The sequence below is a fragment of the Sus scrofa genome, chromosome 5 (assembly GCF_054392235.1).
Source record: "Sus scrofa isolate SSC_HxYL_T2T_F1_AM1 chromosome 5, Sscrofa_HxYL_maternal_Yorkshire_Landrace_v2.0, whole genome shotgun sequence".
NCBI classification, from domain to species: Eukaryota; Metazoa; Chordata; class Mammalia; order Artiodactyla; family Suidae; genus Sus; species Sus scrofa.
The window spans coordinates 85024478-85044025 of NC_139387.1; the positions used below are offsets into that span (position 1 = coordinate 85024478).

General features: G+C 43.8%; 1 protein-coding gene across 30 annotated transcripts in view; it reads right to left on the minus strand.

Annotated features, from left to right (window-relative positions):
• Positions 1–19548, minus strand: part of RPAP3 (RNA polymerase II associated protein 3) — a 167157-nt gene that overhangs the window by 82770 nt on the left and 64839 nt on the right. For 5 of the 30 annotated variants that reach the window (XR_014804131.1, XR_014804112.1, XM_084957276.1 and 2 more), the window contains one exon: positions 148–1929. The exons of 8 other annotated variants lie outside the window; for them this stretch is intronic. Coding sequence is in view for 8 of the 22 variants with exons in the window: in XM_084957276.1 (XP_084813402.1) it covers positions 1850–1929 (80 nt within the window). In the remaining 14 variants the exon portion in view is untranslated. Of the gene's footprint in view, positions 1–147; positions 1930–5392; positions 10163–11862; positions 14257–14548; positions 18584–19548 lie in introns of those variants that run through there. 17 more of the 30 variants (XR_014804121.1, XR_014804117.1, XR_014804120.1 and 14 more) reach the window with 13 other exon arrangements.

The following is a 19548-nucleotide window of genomic DNA, read 5'->3' on the forward strand; positions in this document are numbered from 1 at the left end:
ATAGTGCCCAGTTGAAATCCCTGTTTCCTCTTTCCCACTTTCTACCCCAGGTAGTCACTATCCCACCGGGTGTTTCTAGGCCTGTGTATAACTTGACTTTTCACTAGACATGTATGAATCCCTGAACAATTTATACCAACACTCACATGTTTTTATGCTTTTAGTTTGTCAATCAAGTCTTTCTACAACTTGCTACTTTCAACATGATAAATCTCCAAAACCTTATTGCATTTTTTTTACTTTACTTTTTTTTTTTTTTTTGGTCTTTTTAGGCCAGCACCCGCAGCACATGGAAGTTCCCAGGCTAGGGGCTGAATCAGAGCTGTAGCTGCTGGCCTACACCACAGCCACAGCAACTCGGCATTCAAGCCACGTCTGCAACCTACACCACAGCTCTCGGCAACACCGGATCCTTAATCCACTGAGAAAGGCCAGGGATCAAACCCACATCCTCATGGATGATAGTCTAGTTCATTACCACTGAGCCACAATGGGAACGCCCCTTATTGCATTTTAAATCACATCCCCAAAGAGAGGAGCTGTTGGGGACGTGTCTACTTGGGAGAACTTGCTGTAGAAATAGCAAGATTAAGCTTTGCCTGCATGGAAATTCCTCTTTTGCTGAAGGGGGCGATGCACAAGCAGGTCTCAGGGCCCAGTATGTGCCCCCTTCTCCTTGTTAGGTTGTAAATGGTGTGAGCTGAGATCAAGATTCTGGGAGGACAGAGGGAAAGCAGTCTTATCTTTCATGATTAAGTTTGATGTTAGCTGCAGGTTGTTCAAAGATCCCCTTTAACAGATTGAGAATATTTCCTTCTTTTCCTGGTTGGTTGAGTCTTTTTATCATGACAGAGTGCTGGATTTTGTAAAATGTTTTTTCTATGTCCTGTGCCCTTTTGTATTAGCTAATTGTTGCTGTGTCATAAACGACCCCAAATGCAGTGCCTTCCACATCCCTTTTCCTAACTGTCTATTCTGCAGGTCCGGAGCTTGAGCTAGACTCAGGGAGATTGTTCTTGTCCTGGTCTTGCCTGGGACTGAAGCTGGATAGTCTAAGATGGTCCCACTCATATGTCTGGCAGTTGATGCTGGCAGTCAGCTGGGGCTCTTTTCATGTAGTCTGTCATTTTCCAAGTGACTAGAGCAAGCTCCTTTCCATGGCAATCTGAGAGCAATGAGGTAAGAAAGTGAGAGCAGAAGTTGCAAGTCCTCTCGAGGCCTTGTCTGGAAATTACAGTTTGTTCTCTTACATTCTATCTGCCAGAGGTAGTTGCAAAGGACAGCCAGTACAGCTCAGATACAAGCTCAGCTAAGCTCCACTTCTGATGGGAGGAGTGACATTTTGATCCACCACACTCGTTAAAGGTCCTTTATTCCCTCCTCCTGAAGCACTGAGTGACATCTTCCCAGAGTCTGCCTTACCCACTCTTTTTTACTTGACATTCTAGGCACAGCATTTTCTTGGGTGGATAAGAACCAATAAAGATCATTTGCTCTTTATAACCTTTTCCCCACGGCAGAGAAAGAAGCTAAATAAATTTCACTCTTAGAAAATAAGTAGAAATGTTAGATCAGGGCAATGATAAAGTACAATTTACTGTTTGGTACCAGCTCCCATAAACACAGTTGAGAAGCATAATCTAGACGATGGTAAATAGAATTCAGTTTCTTCTGTTTTCTGTTTGGAGCCTGGTATTCTCCTAACTAAATGCATTTACATGATCTGTTTGTTAACTGTTTCGAAGCAGCTGGTCTAAAATAAATGGAGACGATGATAGTAATTTGCATATGTTTTTAAATTATAATTAAAGTTCCAGAAACAAGTTTGAGCCTTTACAATGTAGAGCCGTTATGCAAGACTGTTTTGCGGACTGTGCTCATGGAATGTAGAGAATGTTGACACATTGGATTTATCCAGTTGTCTAGAACCTTAAAGTTAACCAGAGTTTTCAGCATTCCATTGTAGGAAAAAAAGAAAAAGCAAATCATTAGAAAACATTAACAGCTGACTGATTAAAGCAAAACAAAACTTTCTAGAAGCAGTACTCGTTCCATTTCGATCTCTTGCAATTAGAGAGGCACTCAGCCCTATAATTTTTTTTTAATTGTTCAATTTTAATCAACATAACAGATGAGGCATATTTAAGAGGTTTCAGCATCAGAATGGAAACAAAGTGTCCTCTGGCGCTCAGTTAACCAGAGAAATCCATTTATCCTAATAGCCTAAACAATCCAGTAAGGCAAGTGAGTTGGAATTTGTTTTTATAGAAGGTAAGTTTTTCATAACTATGTAATATGAAGGCATAGTTATAAACATAAACTTTATAAAAAGTTTTTTTTTTTAAAAAGTAGAGCCATTTTTTTTGTTAGCAATTAATAATAGCTACCATATATTGAATATTATCACATGTTTTAGTGCAGTATATAAATTTTTTAATTCTCCCATAACTCTATGAATTAGTTTCCCAGGACTTCCGCAAAAAAGTACCGCACACTGGGTGGCTTAAACAACAGAGCTTTATTTACTTCCTCACAATTCTAGGGGCTAGAATTCTAAGTTCAAGGTGTCTGCAGGGTTGCTTTCTTCTGAGGACTGTGAGGGAAGGAGCTGTTCCCAGCTTCTCTCCTTGGCTTCTAGACAGCTGCCTTCTCCCTGGGTCTTCCCATCTTCTCTCTGTATGTGCCTGTGTCCACATTTCCTCTTCTTTTGATGGCACCAGTCCTATTGGACTAGGGCCCCTCCTACTGACTTTATTTTAACTTAATCATTCCTTTAAAGACCCGGTCTCTAAATGTGGTCACTTTTCCACATACAGTATTATTTGGGGTTATGACGTCAATGAATATATTTTGGGGGAAGACACAATTCAACCAATAACAGATATATATATTCCCCATTTTATGGCTAAGGAAACAGGTCCAGAAATATTGCTACTTGTCCAAAATCTCCAATTAGTAGTAGCAGAGCCAAGACAAACCCAGATCTGATGAATTCCAAAGTCCAGAGGTTAACCATGATACTAGACTACTGCTTTTAATAAAGGTCACAGATCCTTTCCCACCAGTGTCCACACTCAATTTCAGTTCCCACACCCCCAGGGGCTTTATGACATTATACCAACTACCCCTCCCCCAAGAGCTTCCAGTTACCCCCACTCTGCCCTCCCCAAGGTCCAGCTGAATGTTCTAATCCAAGCTTTCCTCCCAAGAGGGTCCCTGAGTGTTTCCCTCCATTCACGTCCTCCACCACCCCTGCTTCCATTGCTACCACCTCCACCTTCCAAGCACTCACCAGGGAGACACCCCTGGCCTTCTCCGAATTGCATTTATGCTAAATTTCACAAAGGCACTCTGGGCCTCCAAAGTCTCAACCCACTAGCCAATAAATCAAGCCAATACAATGAATGCAGGAGAGCATATAAGAGGCCTCTGAAATAATGTGTATTTCACAGCATGCCTGTCTCTCTCTCTCCACTCACTTCCTTCATGAGTCTTTCCTGATCCCTCACCTACCTCTTCCCATAGAACACCTTGCCCCTCCTTTATGCCCCACAGGCCCCAGGTAGACTTTTTTTTTCTTTATTTTTATTTTTGCCACACCCATGGCATGTGGAAGTTCCCGGGCCAGGGATGGAACGTGCACCACAGAAGTGACTTGAGCCACTGCCGTGACAATGCTGGACACTTAACCCACTGAGCCACAGGGTAACTCCCCAGACAGACTTTTTTTTCCTGGCTTTTGTCTTTTTAGGGCCACACCCGAGGCACATGGAGGTTCCCAGGCTAGGGGTCTAATTGGAGCTCTTGCTGCCGGCCTACACCAGAGCCATAGCAACGACAGATCTGACTGACGTCTGTGACCTACACCACAGCTCACAGCAACGCCGGATCCTTAACCCACTGAGCAAGGCCAGGGATCAAACCTCATGGTTCCTAGTCGGATTCGTTTCTGCTGCACCACAACGGAAACTCCCCCAGATAGACTTTTATCAGACAGCGGCAGTATCTTATTGTGCGTATTTATTTCCTTACCTGCACTTCCACCAGACTGAGGTTAAAGCTGAGTCTTACTCAGCTCTGAATCTCTGGTGTTTAGCATCTTTTCAGTATTTATTGGTGAGTATTCAATACGTGCTTGATGAATGAATGAATGAATGAATTTTCTATCCTTCAAGAACTTTCCCCACCTAGCCAAATGATGCATAACATCATAATATTAGATATTATAATATGGGCTTTGGATTTAGAATCTTTGCTTTACTAAAGGATGAAGGCTCTTTGGTTGTTTAAGCCTCAGGGGGACTGATTTCCTTCAGGGGAGGTAAGGATATTGAGAGATGATTGCTTAAGGTGCCCAACAGGGGATGAAGCGAGGGCAAGACACAGAAAGACAGATAAAAAGACCGGAGGAGCCCATCCTCTTTAACAGCCTTTCTGAGGAGCAGCTCTGGTTGCCATAGCAACAGCAGAAATTTGCGTTCCTTCCTTCCAGCTTCCTACCTGCCTGTGAGGAGCACCTGAAAGCCACAACCTCTTAACCCAGCAGGGCATTCTCCCCGCATCTCTTGAGAGCCGAACTTGGGGTAAGACCCACGGAGATGGCAGCCTGGGCTGAACCAGCTTGAAGAAAAGAAGCTGAGGGGGGCGGGGGCAGGACCACACTGCTGCCAGGAGGTGAAGGCTCACGCGTGGGCACAAGTGACACAGAAATGAAGGAGTAAGCTGCCACAGTCGGCAAATAATGGCAGCTGGGGCAACAGTTCTCAGTGCTGACTACCTAGAGATCCTCTTACTTAATTGATTTTACAGGACCTCCTGACTGCAAAATTGGGAGCCTCGAACAATAAAGGCAATTTTCAAAGGACAGCTGCTTGCTCAAATGGACGCCCCACGCAGCATTGTTTACTGAAGCTTCTGATGACTTATTCTTCTCAACAGAGCCAGAAACTATTTTTCTAAACAAGAAATGGGAAGAATGCCAGCTCTATGAATAGGAGATCGTGCAGGAGGGTGTCGCTCCAGTGTGTAATTAGTAGTCTTCCTAATCAAATCAGCAGCTTTATTGTAAGATTTGCCCATTTCTACAACAGAAATATGATTTGAAATGCTAACAAAACAGGATCATCCTTTTTTCTTTCTTTTTTGGCTGCATCCAACACACATGGAAGTTCCCAGGCCATGGACTGACTCCAAGCCAGAGCTGCGACCCATGGCCACAGCTGTGGCCACATCAAGTCCTTAACCCACTTCACTATAGTGGGAACTGTTCTTAAAAGCAGAATTTGGAATGAAATTACAAATATTCTTTGAGAAGTGTAACCACAAAACAGGATTATCTTTCTAAGTTCTTTCTGCTCATTCGAAGTCTTGACCGTAACTCAAATCCATAGTATTTTTAAATTAAATTTATTTTTTATTAGGGTAGAGTTGATTTACAGTGTTGAGTCAACTTCTGCCGTATAGTATAGCGACTGAGTCATAACAGCATTTTTTTTTTTTTTTTGCAAGGCATGAGGAAAGGGGAGAACTAGGGGTAATCATAAATTCTATTTGATACATTTATTAAGCAATTTCACTTATCGCTGTGTAACAACCAAAAATGAAGATATAATTATTGTGAATTCAGAAGAAAAAAAAAAAAAAAGCTGCAGCAACAACATTGGGGCTTCTAAAGGTTTTCTTTTACAGAGAATTATCTTTTCTATCAACACCAAGGGGAAAATTTATCCAAACAATTCCTAGAGTTGATCACAGTTCATTGAGGAACAAAACAGCAGAAACATGCAATTTCATGGCAACTCCCACCAAGTGCAGCCTCTCATTACCAGCAACAAGCCAAATAATTTACTTAGCAACCCTGCTGCTGGCATTTAGCCCTTGTCATTCTCACATCTGGTGTTCCAAGTATGATGCATTTAATAAACATGTTTATAAGCTGGTAATTTATTTCTGGCACTCCTTTTGCTTCTTTTTACACCAAACTTCATTCATGGGGAGGAAACATGTTAAATGTCTCATTGTTCAGTGACCTTTCTTACTATAGAGTTATGAGATTTTGCAAAGCCTGCTAACGAGCATGGTGTTAGAAATCAAGCATCTATAAGCCACAGGCCAACAGCTGACACAACCCTTAGAGGTGAGGCATCAAGTCAAGGTGGGTGGGAGGGAGAAGCACCTCAGAACATTCCCCAAAGGCTGCCCAGAGTCAAAACAATATCAGGAAATCACGCTGATGTTTCTCACTACCTCTAGGTGACCTTGGGTAGTGTTTCATTTTACAGCCACATATTAAGATAGAAAATCAAATAGCGCTAATGTGATTTGGTTTATGAAATTTTTATGTAAAAAGCAGGCAGATGGAGATACCAGATAGTTACAGAACAACCAAAGATGGTTTCTTATGTCTCCCAAAACAGAGACTGATTTTGCAAAATCTAAACGGACCTTCTTTGCATAAGAATGTAATCTATTCATCCTTGAAGTTGTTGTTGACTCCCTGAAGGGCTAGAATGCACCAGAGATTACTTTCTCAGAGGACAGAGGACCCGCTCCCAAGCGGAAGGCCAGTAGGTGGATTCAGTAGCCTGGTACTGTAGACAACTCCTAGCCTGGATTAAGAAACAGCCTGCTTCCACTCCTAGCTCTGCCTCCAACAACCTCTGTCCTATAACCCGAATCTTTCAGTCTCTCTATTCGCTATTGCCACGTGGCAAACCGCACCCCCAAACTTAGCGGCTGATAACAGCAAAAACTCGTGATTTCCTGCAAATCTCTGCTGATCTTAGATAGGGGCCACTGAGCTCAGCTGGGCTGTAAATGTCTGTTTGGGGTCTGTCGGCAGGTCACTTGGGGGCTAGTGGTTCTAGGCTGGCTTCGGCTGTGACAAGTTGGTTCTGATTCATGCAGCTGATCTTGTTCTTCAGCTGAGGAGCCCAGGAATGTTCTCACAGTGGGGACGCTGGGCAGGGGGAGGATGGGGAGAGGGGGGGAGAGAGGAGGTAGGAGAAAGATTGAGGAAGGTAGGAAGGGGAGGAAAGAGAGAGAGAGAACATGGGGTCTTGAACTGGCCCTCTGGTACTTCTCTTGGCTTGCCCTTTCCACAGCTGTCGAGTACTGACATGGCCTCTGTGTGGACTTCATAAACCAGAAAATGTCATAAGCAGATAAAACAAATTAACACATCCACCGACATGACCTGAGGGCTACCCTTTGTAAGACACACAGATTTATAAACTCACTAGAGGTGAAGCCGGTAATGACGGGAAGGGCAGGGACTTTCATGGGACGTATTTTATGTATTGATGTCCTTTGCCTTGTTCCACAAGATTTGAGGTAGCTTGCTACCAGAAGGGCTATGTAAAAATACCAGCAAGCCATAAACAAGAACAAAGAATCAGGACTGGAAAAACAGAATTGGCAGGAGAAGATCAAGGAACACTGCCCCACGTATGCAAGCCGGAAGGACAATGTCATGACTACTACGTCTGAGTCTTATGTTTGGTCCTGTAGCTCCTAGCAGTAAAAAGAGATGTGTCTCCCCAAGTGGAGCACCCAAGTTGATCCGCAGTGGTACAAGGCTGCCAGCACACGCCCACCCTCCCCACCCTCTGTGGACCAGTTGCTAAGAAGCCTTCGGCAGATAGCATTGCCATGCACTTCTGGTCCGTGGTCTCTCCTCACCCCAGGGACTGCTGGGTAATTGCAGGGAGGGGACCGAGGAGCCCCCTGGCCTCTCAGCTGTAGGGTTTGGAGAGCTCAGCCAAGGCCAGCAGCAGGGGCTGTGTGCAGGCGGTGAAATGCAGCAGGACCCTATCCATGGTCCTTCCCCTCGGGGCCCTCCACCAGCCTTTAGTCTATAGGAAAACTTTAGTCAAAGAATAAGTTTAATCAGAGAAACGAGAAAATACAGGAGCAAAGAAAAACATTTAAATGAGACCTAATAATAGTTTAGTCATTCAACAAAGTCAAGGACCTTTAGTTCCTCCTCAAGGGCTATAGATAATATTCTGAGCCGTATCCCATGAGCCGTCTTGTAGAGACTGAAACCCCCACCAGGTGGGAAGAGTTAACTTCATGATGACCAGACTGTAGCCACGACATAAGCTGCCACAATTCCAAGAACAAAGGAATTGGGAACAAACCAACCTGGAACTGAAGATGAGCTGTACTTAAAAACAGTCAAGATGATGCTGAACAGACCAACGTGTGACCCATTTCAAGATGACTGTCAGAGCTGCCTGGGTTATTTCTGCATGTAGCCCCCTCCCTCTGCCTATAAAAGGTCTTGCCCACAGACCGTCGGGGCAGGGGTGGGTGGTGTCAGCCCTTTGGACAGAAGTCCACCCTCCCCCACTCTCCCACCCCCAGCCTGGTTGCTGACATCCGAAATAAAGCAAATTTTCCTTCCACCCACCTTACCTCTATTGGCTTGAGAGCAGCAACCAGCCAGACCTCAACTTTGGTAGCAGCTGTGAAGAACTGGGGTGTGTGTGAGACAGGATGAAGAGCAAGTGACAGGGACTTTTTCATTCAGGCCAGTGACATGTTTCCTTTTTTAAACAAACTTAAGTTCTGAAAGTAAGTTCATACAGATACAGTGCTAACTAAGAGTACAGATGATGGAGAGTAAGGTAAATCTGTGAATTTGGGAAGCAGCTCTCAAACCTCTCACAAACATCCATTCAGCGAACTTTCCAGCATGAGTGAGTTAGTGACAGTATCTCTTTGCTGGAGTCTGTGCCCCGTAGGGACCCTGTAAGTCTGGTATGCAGCAAGAAAATATTAGATGTTACATCTACATTTTAATGCAACAATATGAAAAGAGTCAAGCTTTTAATACCACTTAAATATTCCAATCTAGACAGGCCCCTCCCCTGCGTGGTCAGCTTGCTAGATGTCACCTGCTAGGTCACCCTCTGTGGCTCTCTGGGTATCTTTGGGAAAAAGTGGAAGTTCCCTAGGAAGAGAGTTGACATGTTTTTGTTCACTTTCACCAAAAGGCCACGTGTTGGAGTAGAGGTGCCTAGGCGGCTCTCTGGATTTTAGCATTTGGTCTCAACTAAACTAACTTGCACAGGAGGAGTTCCCGTCATGGCGCCGTGTAAATGAATCTGACTAGGAACCATGAGGTGGCCAGTTCGATCCCTGGCCTCACTCAGTGGGTTAAGGATCTGGTGTGGCCAAGAGCTGTGCTATAGGTCACAGACGTGGCTTGAATCTGGTGTGGTTGTGGCTGTGGTGTAGGCCAGCAGCTGTGGCTCCAACTGGATCCCTAGCCTGGGAACCTCCATATGCCATGGGTGTGGGCCTAAAAAGATAAAACAAACAAACAAACAAATAAATAAATAAACTAATTTGCACAAAATGAAGAGGATTAAAGAAATATCAGTAACACAAAGAAAACAGCAGAGCCCACCTTTCCTGATTCTCAGAACAGACAAGTTTTTATGAGCTGCGTTATGAGATAAAGATCTGAGTATATCTCATGAAAAGTCAATCTCCAAATTTAAAATTAATAAAAAGACTACTTAAAATATGTATTTACCTCCCCTCTTGTCAATGATGAGCCCTGCCTTGAGTTTTTATGGTGCTTTTGATATTAGCTAATGGGAACTTGAAGCCATCAGGATCGACACGACATTTTTAAAAGGAAGCAGCCAGAATATTCATCATCATAATTGAGTCATATTGTTCTATTAATGAATAAAATAAGAAAGAAGTCATATTTCATTTTTGTACCATCCTTTTAAATTGCTATCTTATGTACGCTTTATAATACAAACAGCATAGTAATATAACAGCATATGTATGGAATTTACAAATAAATCTATACAGATTGGGTGAGCATGCTGACACATTTTTTCACTAATGAGGTATGTAATTAAAACAGTTGGGATACCACTGCTTTAAATAACTAAAAAAAGAAAAAAAAAGAAAAATTAGCGGGTTGAATGGAATTATTAAATTTAGAATCACTACATTTGGAGAAAACACCCACATAATAATTATTTTAATTGTAAAATAGTTGATCTAAGACTAGTCTTTCTAGGAGTGGTCGGATCACAGGGCACTTCCCCCAGAGGCCACTTCCAGGTTGTGACATCAATATTCGTGTAGAGGTGCCAGCTCACTCCACTATTTTCTGTGGCCAATGGACAGGCATCTAAATCAATCAAAATCAGTTTCAAATCATTAGTATTTTACTTATACCAAAAAGGGGTGCAGAAACCAGGTCTTGAATTACCAAAAGACAAGGCAGAAGCAACCTAAGCATCCATCAACAAATGAATGGTAAAGAGAATGTCACACACACGCACTCACTCACATATATAATATTTGGCCATGAGAAAGAAGGAAATCCTGCCGTTTGCCACAACATGGATGGAGCTTGAAAACATTACGCTAAGTGAAATAAGCCAGAGAATGACAAATAGCATAGAATATCACTCGTAGGCAGAATCTAAACAAAAAAATCACAACTCATAAAAACAGAGAGTGGGATGGTGGTTACCCGGGACGAGGGGGCGGGGGGATAGGAGTGATGTTGTTTAATGTACAAACTTGCAACTAGTAGATAAATAAGTCCCAGAGATCTAATGCACAGTATAGTCTTAATAAACAACAATAGTACCTTATAGACCTCAGACCTGCTAAGAGACTATATCTTAGTTATTCCCACCACACACACACACACACACACACACACACACACACACACACACACACAAATAATTATGTGATGGGACAGAGGTGCTACCTCACTACAAGGGCAATCATGACTTACATAAACATACAAACTATGAATCCATGTGGAACTTATTCAGCCTGACCCAACGCTGGCTTCTGTCGTGGAGCCACATTTTGACTGTGGGAAGAGCAAGCTGGGAGCTGGAGCAGGATCAGGAGTTTGACTCTGGGCGCTTTTAAGTCCGTGATGCCTACTAGAGTCCAAGGGGAAGGGCCAGGCGGGTAGATAATAGATGAGACAGGAAATCAGGAGAGAAGTCCCAAATGAGCTGTAAATTTAGGCATGTGGGCAGGTGGATGATCTCAAAGCCACAAGACCAAGAAGATGACTAGTTAGATGGAAAAAGAAAAAGGGCCAAAGGCTGAGTCTCAGAGCATCCCGGCATCTAGGAGGCCACAGAGCTAAGGAGAAGCCGGTGAAGGAGATTGAAATGGGAAAGAGCAAAATCAGCAAAATGTGGTGCCCGTCCAAGCCAGAATGTGGTTCACAGAGGAGGGGAGAGCTGTGTCAGAACCAAGGGACACGTCTCAGTGGCCTCTGCATTGACTGACAACGCAGAGGTGGTGGCGGTCTTGGCAGCAAGGGCCGGTTCAGTGACGCAGGGGAAGCAAACACCTGATTCCGGAGTTCCTGCTGTGGCGAAGAGGGTTCATGACATTTGCCCCAATTCCCAGTTCTCTGGACCCTTGGGAACAGAGATGGCCCACTTCATGAGTTGTTGAATAAACTTTGTATGCATGCCCTAAGTTGATTTTTTTTTTAATCTTTTTTTTTTTGGCGGCACCCTCCACAGCAGGAACCAGAGCCACAGCAGTGACAATGATGGCTCCTTAACCTGCTGACCCCAGGAAACTTCATCATTTTTTGTGTATTTTTCCTTCCTTTCTTCAAAACAACAACAACAACAACAAAACACATTAGCAAAGCATCTGATATTTACCAAAGAACACACTATCTTTTCAAGCATCGGTGTCTGTACGGCACCATGAGTACACATGGTAGAAGCCACATGTGATGTGCACGGAAACCTAGGGTCTGATCAGAACCCTGCACTGAGCTAGCCTTCAGGAGACGGCTGTTGAGTTACGAATGACATAAGGGAAAATATGTACAAATTTTTTTTTAAAGAGCCAAGTTTATTTATTTATTTATTTTTATTACTCAAATAAATTTATCACATCTGTAGTTGTATAATGATCATAACAATCCAATTTCACAGGACTTCCATCCCATAACCCAATATGTACAACTTTTAAAGTTTATTCATCTCAAACACTGAGTTCCTTGACTCATATTAGAAAGAGAGAAAACGAAAGAAGGGAGGGAGGGAAGAAGAGGAAATGGAGGGAAGAGAAGGGAAGAAGGAAGGAATGAAGGAAGGAGGAAGGAACGAAGGAAGAGGGGGAGGGAGGATGGAAGGAAGGAAGAAAACAAACGAATGAAACAGCAGCAGCGTTTTTCAGGGCAGATGCTGGCAACTGACCTTGGTATCCTCTCCATCCAAGCTTTTCATAAGCGAGCATTGCCTGATGTCTACGGAATAATGGCCATTTGATAATGAGCCTACCGTTCTGCAAAACTCTGAATCACTACAGGAGCACAAATTATGTTCAGTGGGTTTTAGAGCTGCAGTGGCACCGTGCCTGGCATATGCTGGTACTGACTATAACAGCCACCGGAAATATCAGACCAAAGGCTGAATGAAGATCAGACGTGGAAAAGGGACTCCCCCAACTTCAAGGGGAGGAAAGGGGCATCCTGGATGGCACTGGGGCCCACGAATGTAATAGCCCACCGTTAAGATTTTTAAGTTTTGTAAATTGGCGATAGAATACCCAAGTTTTGTATCACTAGGAAACTGGTTAAATACATTCTATTCTACTCGCTGGAGCACCACAGGAGGTACGACTATATATACTGACATGGAAAGAAGACCATTTAATTTTAACTTTTAAAAGTAAATGTAATGTGTTTGAGGAGGGGAAAGGAGGTTTAAATATGCCTAGATATTCGATTTCTGGCCAGGGAACTTCTGCATGCCACTGGTGTGGCCGCCTCCCCCCAAAAAAGAAAAACTGATTCAGTTGCAAATTCCTAAATCTATTTCCTGGGTGAATCAATGTTCAAATTTTTGAAGAAAAAGAATTCATTGAATATTGAAAAAAATGTATTGAACTCTTATGCTCAATGCTTATTTTTCAATCAAAAACTACGCTTATTACCCCAAGACTGAAATTTTCTCAGTTCTCTGATGGGGTTTGTGGTGTACCCAAAGTTACTGAGAACTGCAAATTACTTTTCCCCGCAGCCTCCTTCTCTGTGCATATTTATAACTTTGGGGGTGGGGGGAGGAAATATGGAGTTATAAAAGGATTTGCTGTGGGGCAAATCTAAGCTGCCAGTGAGCCATACAAGCTTTATGACAGAGTTAGGAAGGGGGACAAAATGATTTATTTTGAACCTAACCAAACATTTAAATATTAGAGTGGATAATATATCAACATCATGAGACTTTGTATAAACACAAGAAACCAGGAAATTAGTTACATTTCAGTACTATTTTAATAATAAATTTTTGTTCAAGTCAGTCTAACAGATTGTGTTTATCACTTAGAAGGCGCATAACTAATAAATAAACCCACTTAAACACCTTTTTTCAAATGACTTGACTACCACGTGAAGAAATATGGCCTAGAGCAGAGATGCATTAAATCATCAGCAGCAATTTTTTTTTTTTTTGTCTTTTTGTCTTTTTAGGGCTGTACCCACGGCATATGGAGGCTACGAGGCTAAGGGTCGAATCTGAGCTGTAGCCACCAGCCTATACCACAGCCACAGCAATGCAGAATCTGAGCCGCATCTGCGACCTATACCACAGCTCAAGGTAACTTGGGATCCTTAACCCACTGAGCAAAGCCAGGGATTGAACCTGCATCCTCATGGATGCTAGTCATGTTCGCTAACTGCTGAGCCATGACGGGAACTCCAGCAGTAATATTCACACAGGATTTCCATGAATCTCCGTAATGACAGTGTGTATAGTTCATGGAAGAGGGTTTCTGGATAATGGGACCATCAGGCTTGGATAGCACAACCACCTCGGTTAAGACTACCCTTGTTTCGGGAGTTCCCTGGTTGCAGAGTGGGTTAAGGATCTGTGGTGTTACGCCTGTGGTGCTGGTTTAGTCCCTGGCCCAGGACATTATGTATACCATGTGTGAGACCAAAAAAAAAAAAAGACTACCCTTGTTTCCATGAAGCCCTGTTTTGATGGCCCCACTGGAAAAGATGAATGTTGTATGTATGCCACGCTACCTGGCCCATGTGCTTTGGAGTAAGAGAGGACAACGTTTAAATCCATCTCCAGGAGTTCCTGTTGTGGCGTCAATCCCTGGCCTCCCTCAGTGTTAAGGATCCCGAGTTGCCGCAAGCTTCGGCAGAGGTGGCAGATGGATCTGGCATTGCTGTGGCTGTGGCAGAGGCCGGCAGCTGCAGCTCCGATTCGACCCCTGGCCTGGGAACTTCCATGTGCCCTGGGTACAGCTGTAAAGAGAGAAAAAAAAAGTCCATCTCCACTTCTTACTAGCGCAAAACTTGTAATGGTATTTCAGCTCTCTCGTCTGTAAAATGGGGGTAGTATTTAAGACAGAAACAGGATCACACACAAAGAAAGAACACAGGTAAAATGACCTACAGCTTGTGCTTGGGACAGAGCAAGCACTCAGAAAATATGAGTCTTCCAAGCAAAGATTCTATTTCTAAAACCATTGGATGCCAGAGTGAACTTAGGAACTATTTTACATTCCTGGTCTGATGATGATTTTGCTGAGGCAAAATTGACTGCCTAGCTTGCTTAAGAAGCTCTTGAAGTCTATTTCCTTATTTATAAAATTGGAATAATGTCTTCTTGAAAGCCTGCTGCATAAGGATGTCATGGAGACCGAGAATGTCTATTTCTGCAGGTAATGAAATATTCGCACCGGCAGAAACAGGAACATTGCAATGACTCTGCCCTTCTGATGAAGTGGGACATACCACTTAAAACTCTAAGATGAGGAGTTCCCGTCGTGGCGCAGTGGTTAACGAATCCGACTAGGAACCATGAGGTTGCGGGTTTGATCCCTGCTCTTGCTCAGTGGGTCAAGGTTCCGGCGTTGCCGTGAGCTGTGGTGTAGGTCGCAGACGCGGCTTGGATCCTGCATTGCTGTGGCTCTGGCGTAGGCTGGCAGCTACAGCTCCGATTCGACCCCTAGCCCAGGAGCCTCCACATGCCGCAGGAGCGGCCCAAGAAATGGCAAAAAGACAAAAAAACAAACACAAAAACCAAAAAAAAAACCTCTAAGATGAGAAAGAACTTCTAGAATATGTAACCTCTCTCCTAGATTTTGCCATTGGAAAACTTAATCCAGGAAGGTGAAGCCTCCTGCTCAAGATCACACAGCTTGCTAGGGGAAAAGCTAATATTAGAACTCAAGTCTCCTGAATCTCAGAAAAGGGCAGGTACCCCTGAACCTCAGCCAGGAAGGGGAAGCCCATTTCTTAGAAACTCAATAAACTCCAGACTCCTCAGAACCTAATTGTAGACAACATAACCTGTGAAACGAGGCCACATCTGGCAACTCAAATAGCTAAAAAGTGTAGTATCATAGGTGGCTGTGTGTCTTACATAGGATCCCTATAGTAGGCTTTGGGCAATGTCTAATATATAAATGGTACTTGGAAACATTTATTGAAGGAGTGAATGAGAGTGGGTAATTTTTTATCTTTTTGGTCGCACTCATGGCATGTGGAAATTCCTGGGCCAGGGATCAAACCTGAGCCAGAGCAATGACCAGAGCTGCATCAGTGACAACATCAGATCCTTAATCCACTGTGCCACAGGGGAACTCCCATGAGAGAGTGATTGAAAAGATAAATTAATAACAGGAGTCCCCAAGAAAAGGACAAAGAACCCAAGTAAATGTACTGGTTTTACACATATGGAATCATATGGGCTTATATATAAATACTTTAGGTATCAATAATCAGAAATATACAAAGACATTTTAAAAGCCTTATTCTAACTTCAGCTGAAGAGAGAAGAGAGAAGGACAGTTTCAAAGTGACTTTATCATATTTAGAAGAAAGGGGAAGAAATATTTAAGTTTCATTTTCAGTGAGACTTGCTAATGTAACCCACAGCTAGTTGAGAAGGGTGCCTTTTTGTTTCATTTGTGTGCTGGTTTGTTTTCTCCAAAGCAAAGAATGCTTGGGAAATAAGTCTGCAGTCTTGTGGGGACCTTCATTCCCTGAGACAAAAGGGAGATCAAAATTCCTGGTACTTTTCAACACATTTCATGCGCCAAGGAATTTTGCAATGAAAGAGGAAGAAATGAATCCATCAAATGTATTTTACAAAAAGAAAGTACAAATACTTTTCTTGGGGGAATATAAAGTTGGCAGACTCAACGGTAAATGGTCTGTGGATGAAATACATCTGAGCAGAAAAGGAGTGGTGGGAAGAGAATGGGGGTAAGTGGTCAAAGGAGAGTGCTAAGGCCACAGGGGCGGAGCCTGGGAGCCTGGAGGGAGGAGTCTGAGCAGCCCCATTGCAGCCTGTGCCCACAAAGCTCGACACTTTCTCCAGAGAAGGGAACTGAGTCCCTGGAACAGAACACCTGCCCGTAACGTGACAACAATGACCTTCTGGAGGGGTCATGGCTGGTGACAGACCTTTAGGCCGGGGGCAAAAGAAGACATTCAGGGGAGATGAGGGTCCTCAGAGCACCTGATTCCTTCTAGTTTGGGGGCACATATCCTGCATTCAAATGAGGACAGAGAAGAGAAACAAACTGAAGGCAGCTTTCAACTTCAGAACAAACCCAGAGCCAAATGGCTTTTTGATACTGTAGGCTGTTGATGAAAATAGTCAATATAAACAATCTATAATGGGAATAGAAAAGAATTTTGAGTCAAATTGAGGACTATAGCCCAGAAGAGAGCCTCTCTGATAACCCTGAGGAGCTGCTCCAGAAAAGCATGGTTTTCAGCACAGTTGTCTGCCTTGTCAGAACAAAAACTATCAAACGAGTCAGGGATACCTTCCTCCAAGGTTTCAAAATATCAGCCCAGCACATACACAGTGAGTTGGTATGGCCTTGGCCCCGGAGGGGAGTCTTCTCATTGAAGAAGCACCAGCATTGCATCCCCAGAAGGGGAGGCCTTTAGTCTTTATTTTTTACCATGGACATTCTTTACTTCTGGTCAATGTGCCCTTCTCCTTAATAATTAAGGCAGATGGATGATGCATGTTTAATACGCCACAAATAGGCTCATCTACTTAGCATTAACGTTCAAGTTAACTCATGTATAAGCCAGAATGACTTCCCCAGAGCTCCATATGTGACCATTTCTTTTATCAGGGCCCTTTAAGAAACTTCCAGAAACAGCCTGTGCTCCTGCTGTGAGGAGCCGCAGTTCTCAGGGCCTCTGGGACCAGGAGGATCATGCTCTGAAATCCCAGAGCCAAAGCCTTTTGCTGACATTCTGTTTCAATGCGACTGTTTGTAGTTAATGTCCAGCCTAAGAAGGACAACATGATACACTTTCAGTTTTTTCTCCCAGAAAGCAAACAAATATAAGGCTTTGCCCAAGAAAAGAAAGCAAGCAAGCCAAGTGTGGCTATCATTCTTCATTAAAAGTTGAAGTGTCAGGCACTAAACCCTGAGGAAGCCGCTGAGCGGCCATAGCTGGGAGGTGTTTATGGACTAGAGAAGGGAGGTGAGAGACGCCAAGAGAAAAGTAATGCAATTGTGCTTTCTCACATCTCGGCTATTCTCCAGGTCTTGCCGAGGGGAGCCTGGGCTGTAGCAGGAGTTCCCATCACAGGATGAAAGCCACATCTGTCACCCTCCAGCCCCACCTGCTGTTTCTCTAGCGGAACCTGTCTTCATTCACACCAGCAGGAATGAGGGGGGCAGGGGTGCCTCTCCGCACAGCAGAGACCACCACACGGGCAGCTGGGCCTCAACACAGGACGTTCTGTAATATTCCAGACTTGTCACCACTCATAAAAGCCAATACGCATTATCTCATTTAATCCTCACTACAACCTAGTAGGCAGGTACTATTTTAATCCCCTCTTTATATGTGAGGGGAAATTAAGGTGGAGAGGGATTGAGCAACTGGAAAGAGAGGTCAAACCAGCAAAGGCGGGCCCAGCATGCAATCAGTATGCTTCTTGCCTGAGGGTGGCGTGGGGTGAGTGTGGATGTGGAAATGGCCAAGTGCCTCTTTGGTTAAAACAGAAAATTAAAAAAACCTTCCATCTCCTGCATTTTCTAGTTGCTCGAGAGTCGCATGAGGAGGGCAGCTGCTTTGAGAGGAACGCATGAGGTGACAGAGGTACGGAGACAGTGGCCCGCAGCAAGCAGAGCACGGGGGCAATGGTAGGATCCCCATGAATCCTTACAGCCCCCCTTCGGGAAAGTGTTATCTCCCCCATTTACCCACGAACTGAGGCTTCTCTCCTGGAGATGGGCCCAGAGCCATCCAGGCAGGAAGTAGAGATGCTTGAAGGGAAATTTCCACCCTCTCTGGAACCCTTCCCACCCAACTCAGCAGCCTCCCCAATCCTCCTTGCCCTCCTGGGGTACCCCCTCACCTGCAGTGTGTGCTTATTATTTCACTGAATGCACACAGCAGCCTGATGACAATGGTATATGACTGTGCATTCCAAGTCACCTGGTATTAGAGTTTCGAGACTTCCGAATGAAAAGCATGTACCTTTACCTTGCACTCCCCAGGCAAGGACGGATCAGCCGTTTTTACACTATTTCAGCTCTGGGTCTGAAAGACCTAAATTAGAAGAACAATCGTATAAAATGAGGAGAAGATTAAAGTTCTCTGAGTGTTAAGAGGGGGGAAAAGAAAGAAAAAAGCTTATTTCTCATTTTGATCCAACAACCTCAGATAACAAGCCATGCCTCTGGCCACCTTTTAACAGCTACAACATAATGACTCTGCAGCCTCCCTGCCGTCTTCCCCCCCACCACTCCCTCCACTCTCCCCCCACTTCCCTTTACTCATTGGAAGCTGGCTCCGAGGTTATTTTAAATAACCCTTAGATTGCTTCATCCCACCAGGACAGAATTCCGTGTTTGCATCTGAAGATCCTTTATGACATTATGTTCTCAGAATGAGCGAGAATCAGGAATGAGTCTGGCCCAGAGCTACTCCCTTTTCTTGAGATTATAAAGTGAAAATCGCATGTCCAATAAGGCGGGTGTACTATTTGGGAAAATTCTGAAAATGAACTTTTTGAACCCAATGAAAAATGTAAAAATCTCACTTTTGAGCGGTCGGGTGAGACTCAGAATATTCCAGGCAGGGTTCTGAACTTTGTCTTTGATCCTCAAGGGCATTCAAAAATATCCTGATGGGGTGGGGAAGGCTTGTTGGCATAATGGGGGAGGGGTGGCCTGGAAGACTCCTGTGGGGGATGGGATTGTACCACCTAACAATTCATGAAACTGGGCATCTCTTTGGGACGGCTTTCTTTTGTTCTGTTTTTACTGTATATCTGTTGTGTGCCATTTTCTGTGTTTATATTTTATTTAATGATTTTGTAAATAAAAAGAAGTCTTGTTTGTTTTGTCAACTTAAAAAAAAAATGCACAAAGTGAAAGTTGAGAGTTAAATTTTACTTGGGGTGAAATTAGGACTTAAAACCCCTGGAAGAGAGCATCTCAGGTAGCCCTGAGAAAACCAGCTCTGAGGAGGCCAGAGGGGAGCTGGGGTATGTATATAGGAGTTTTTGCAAC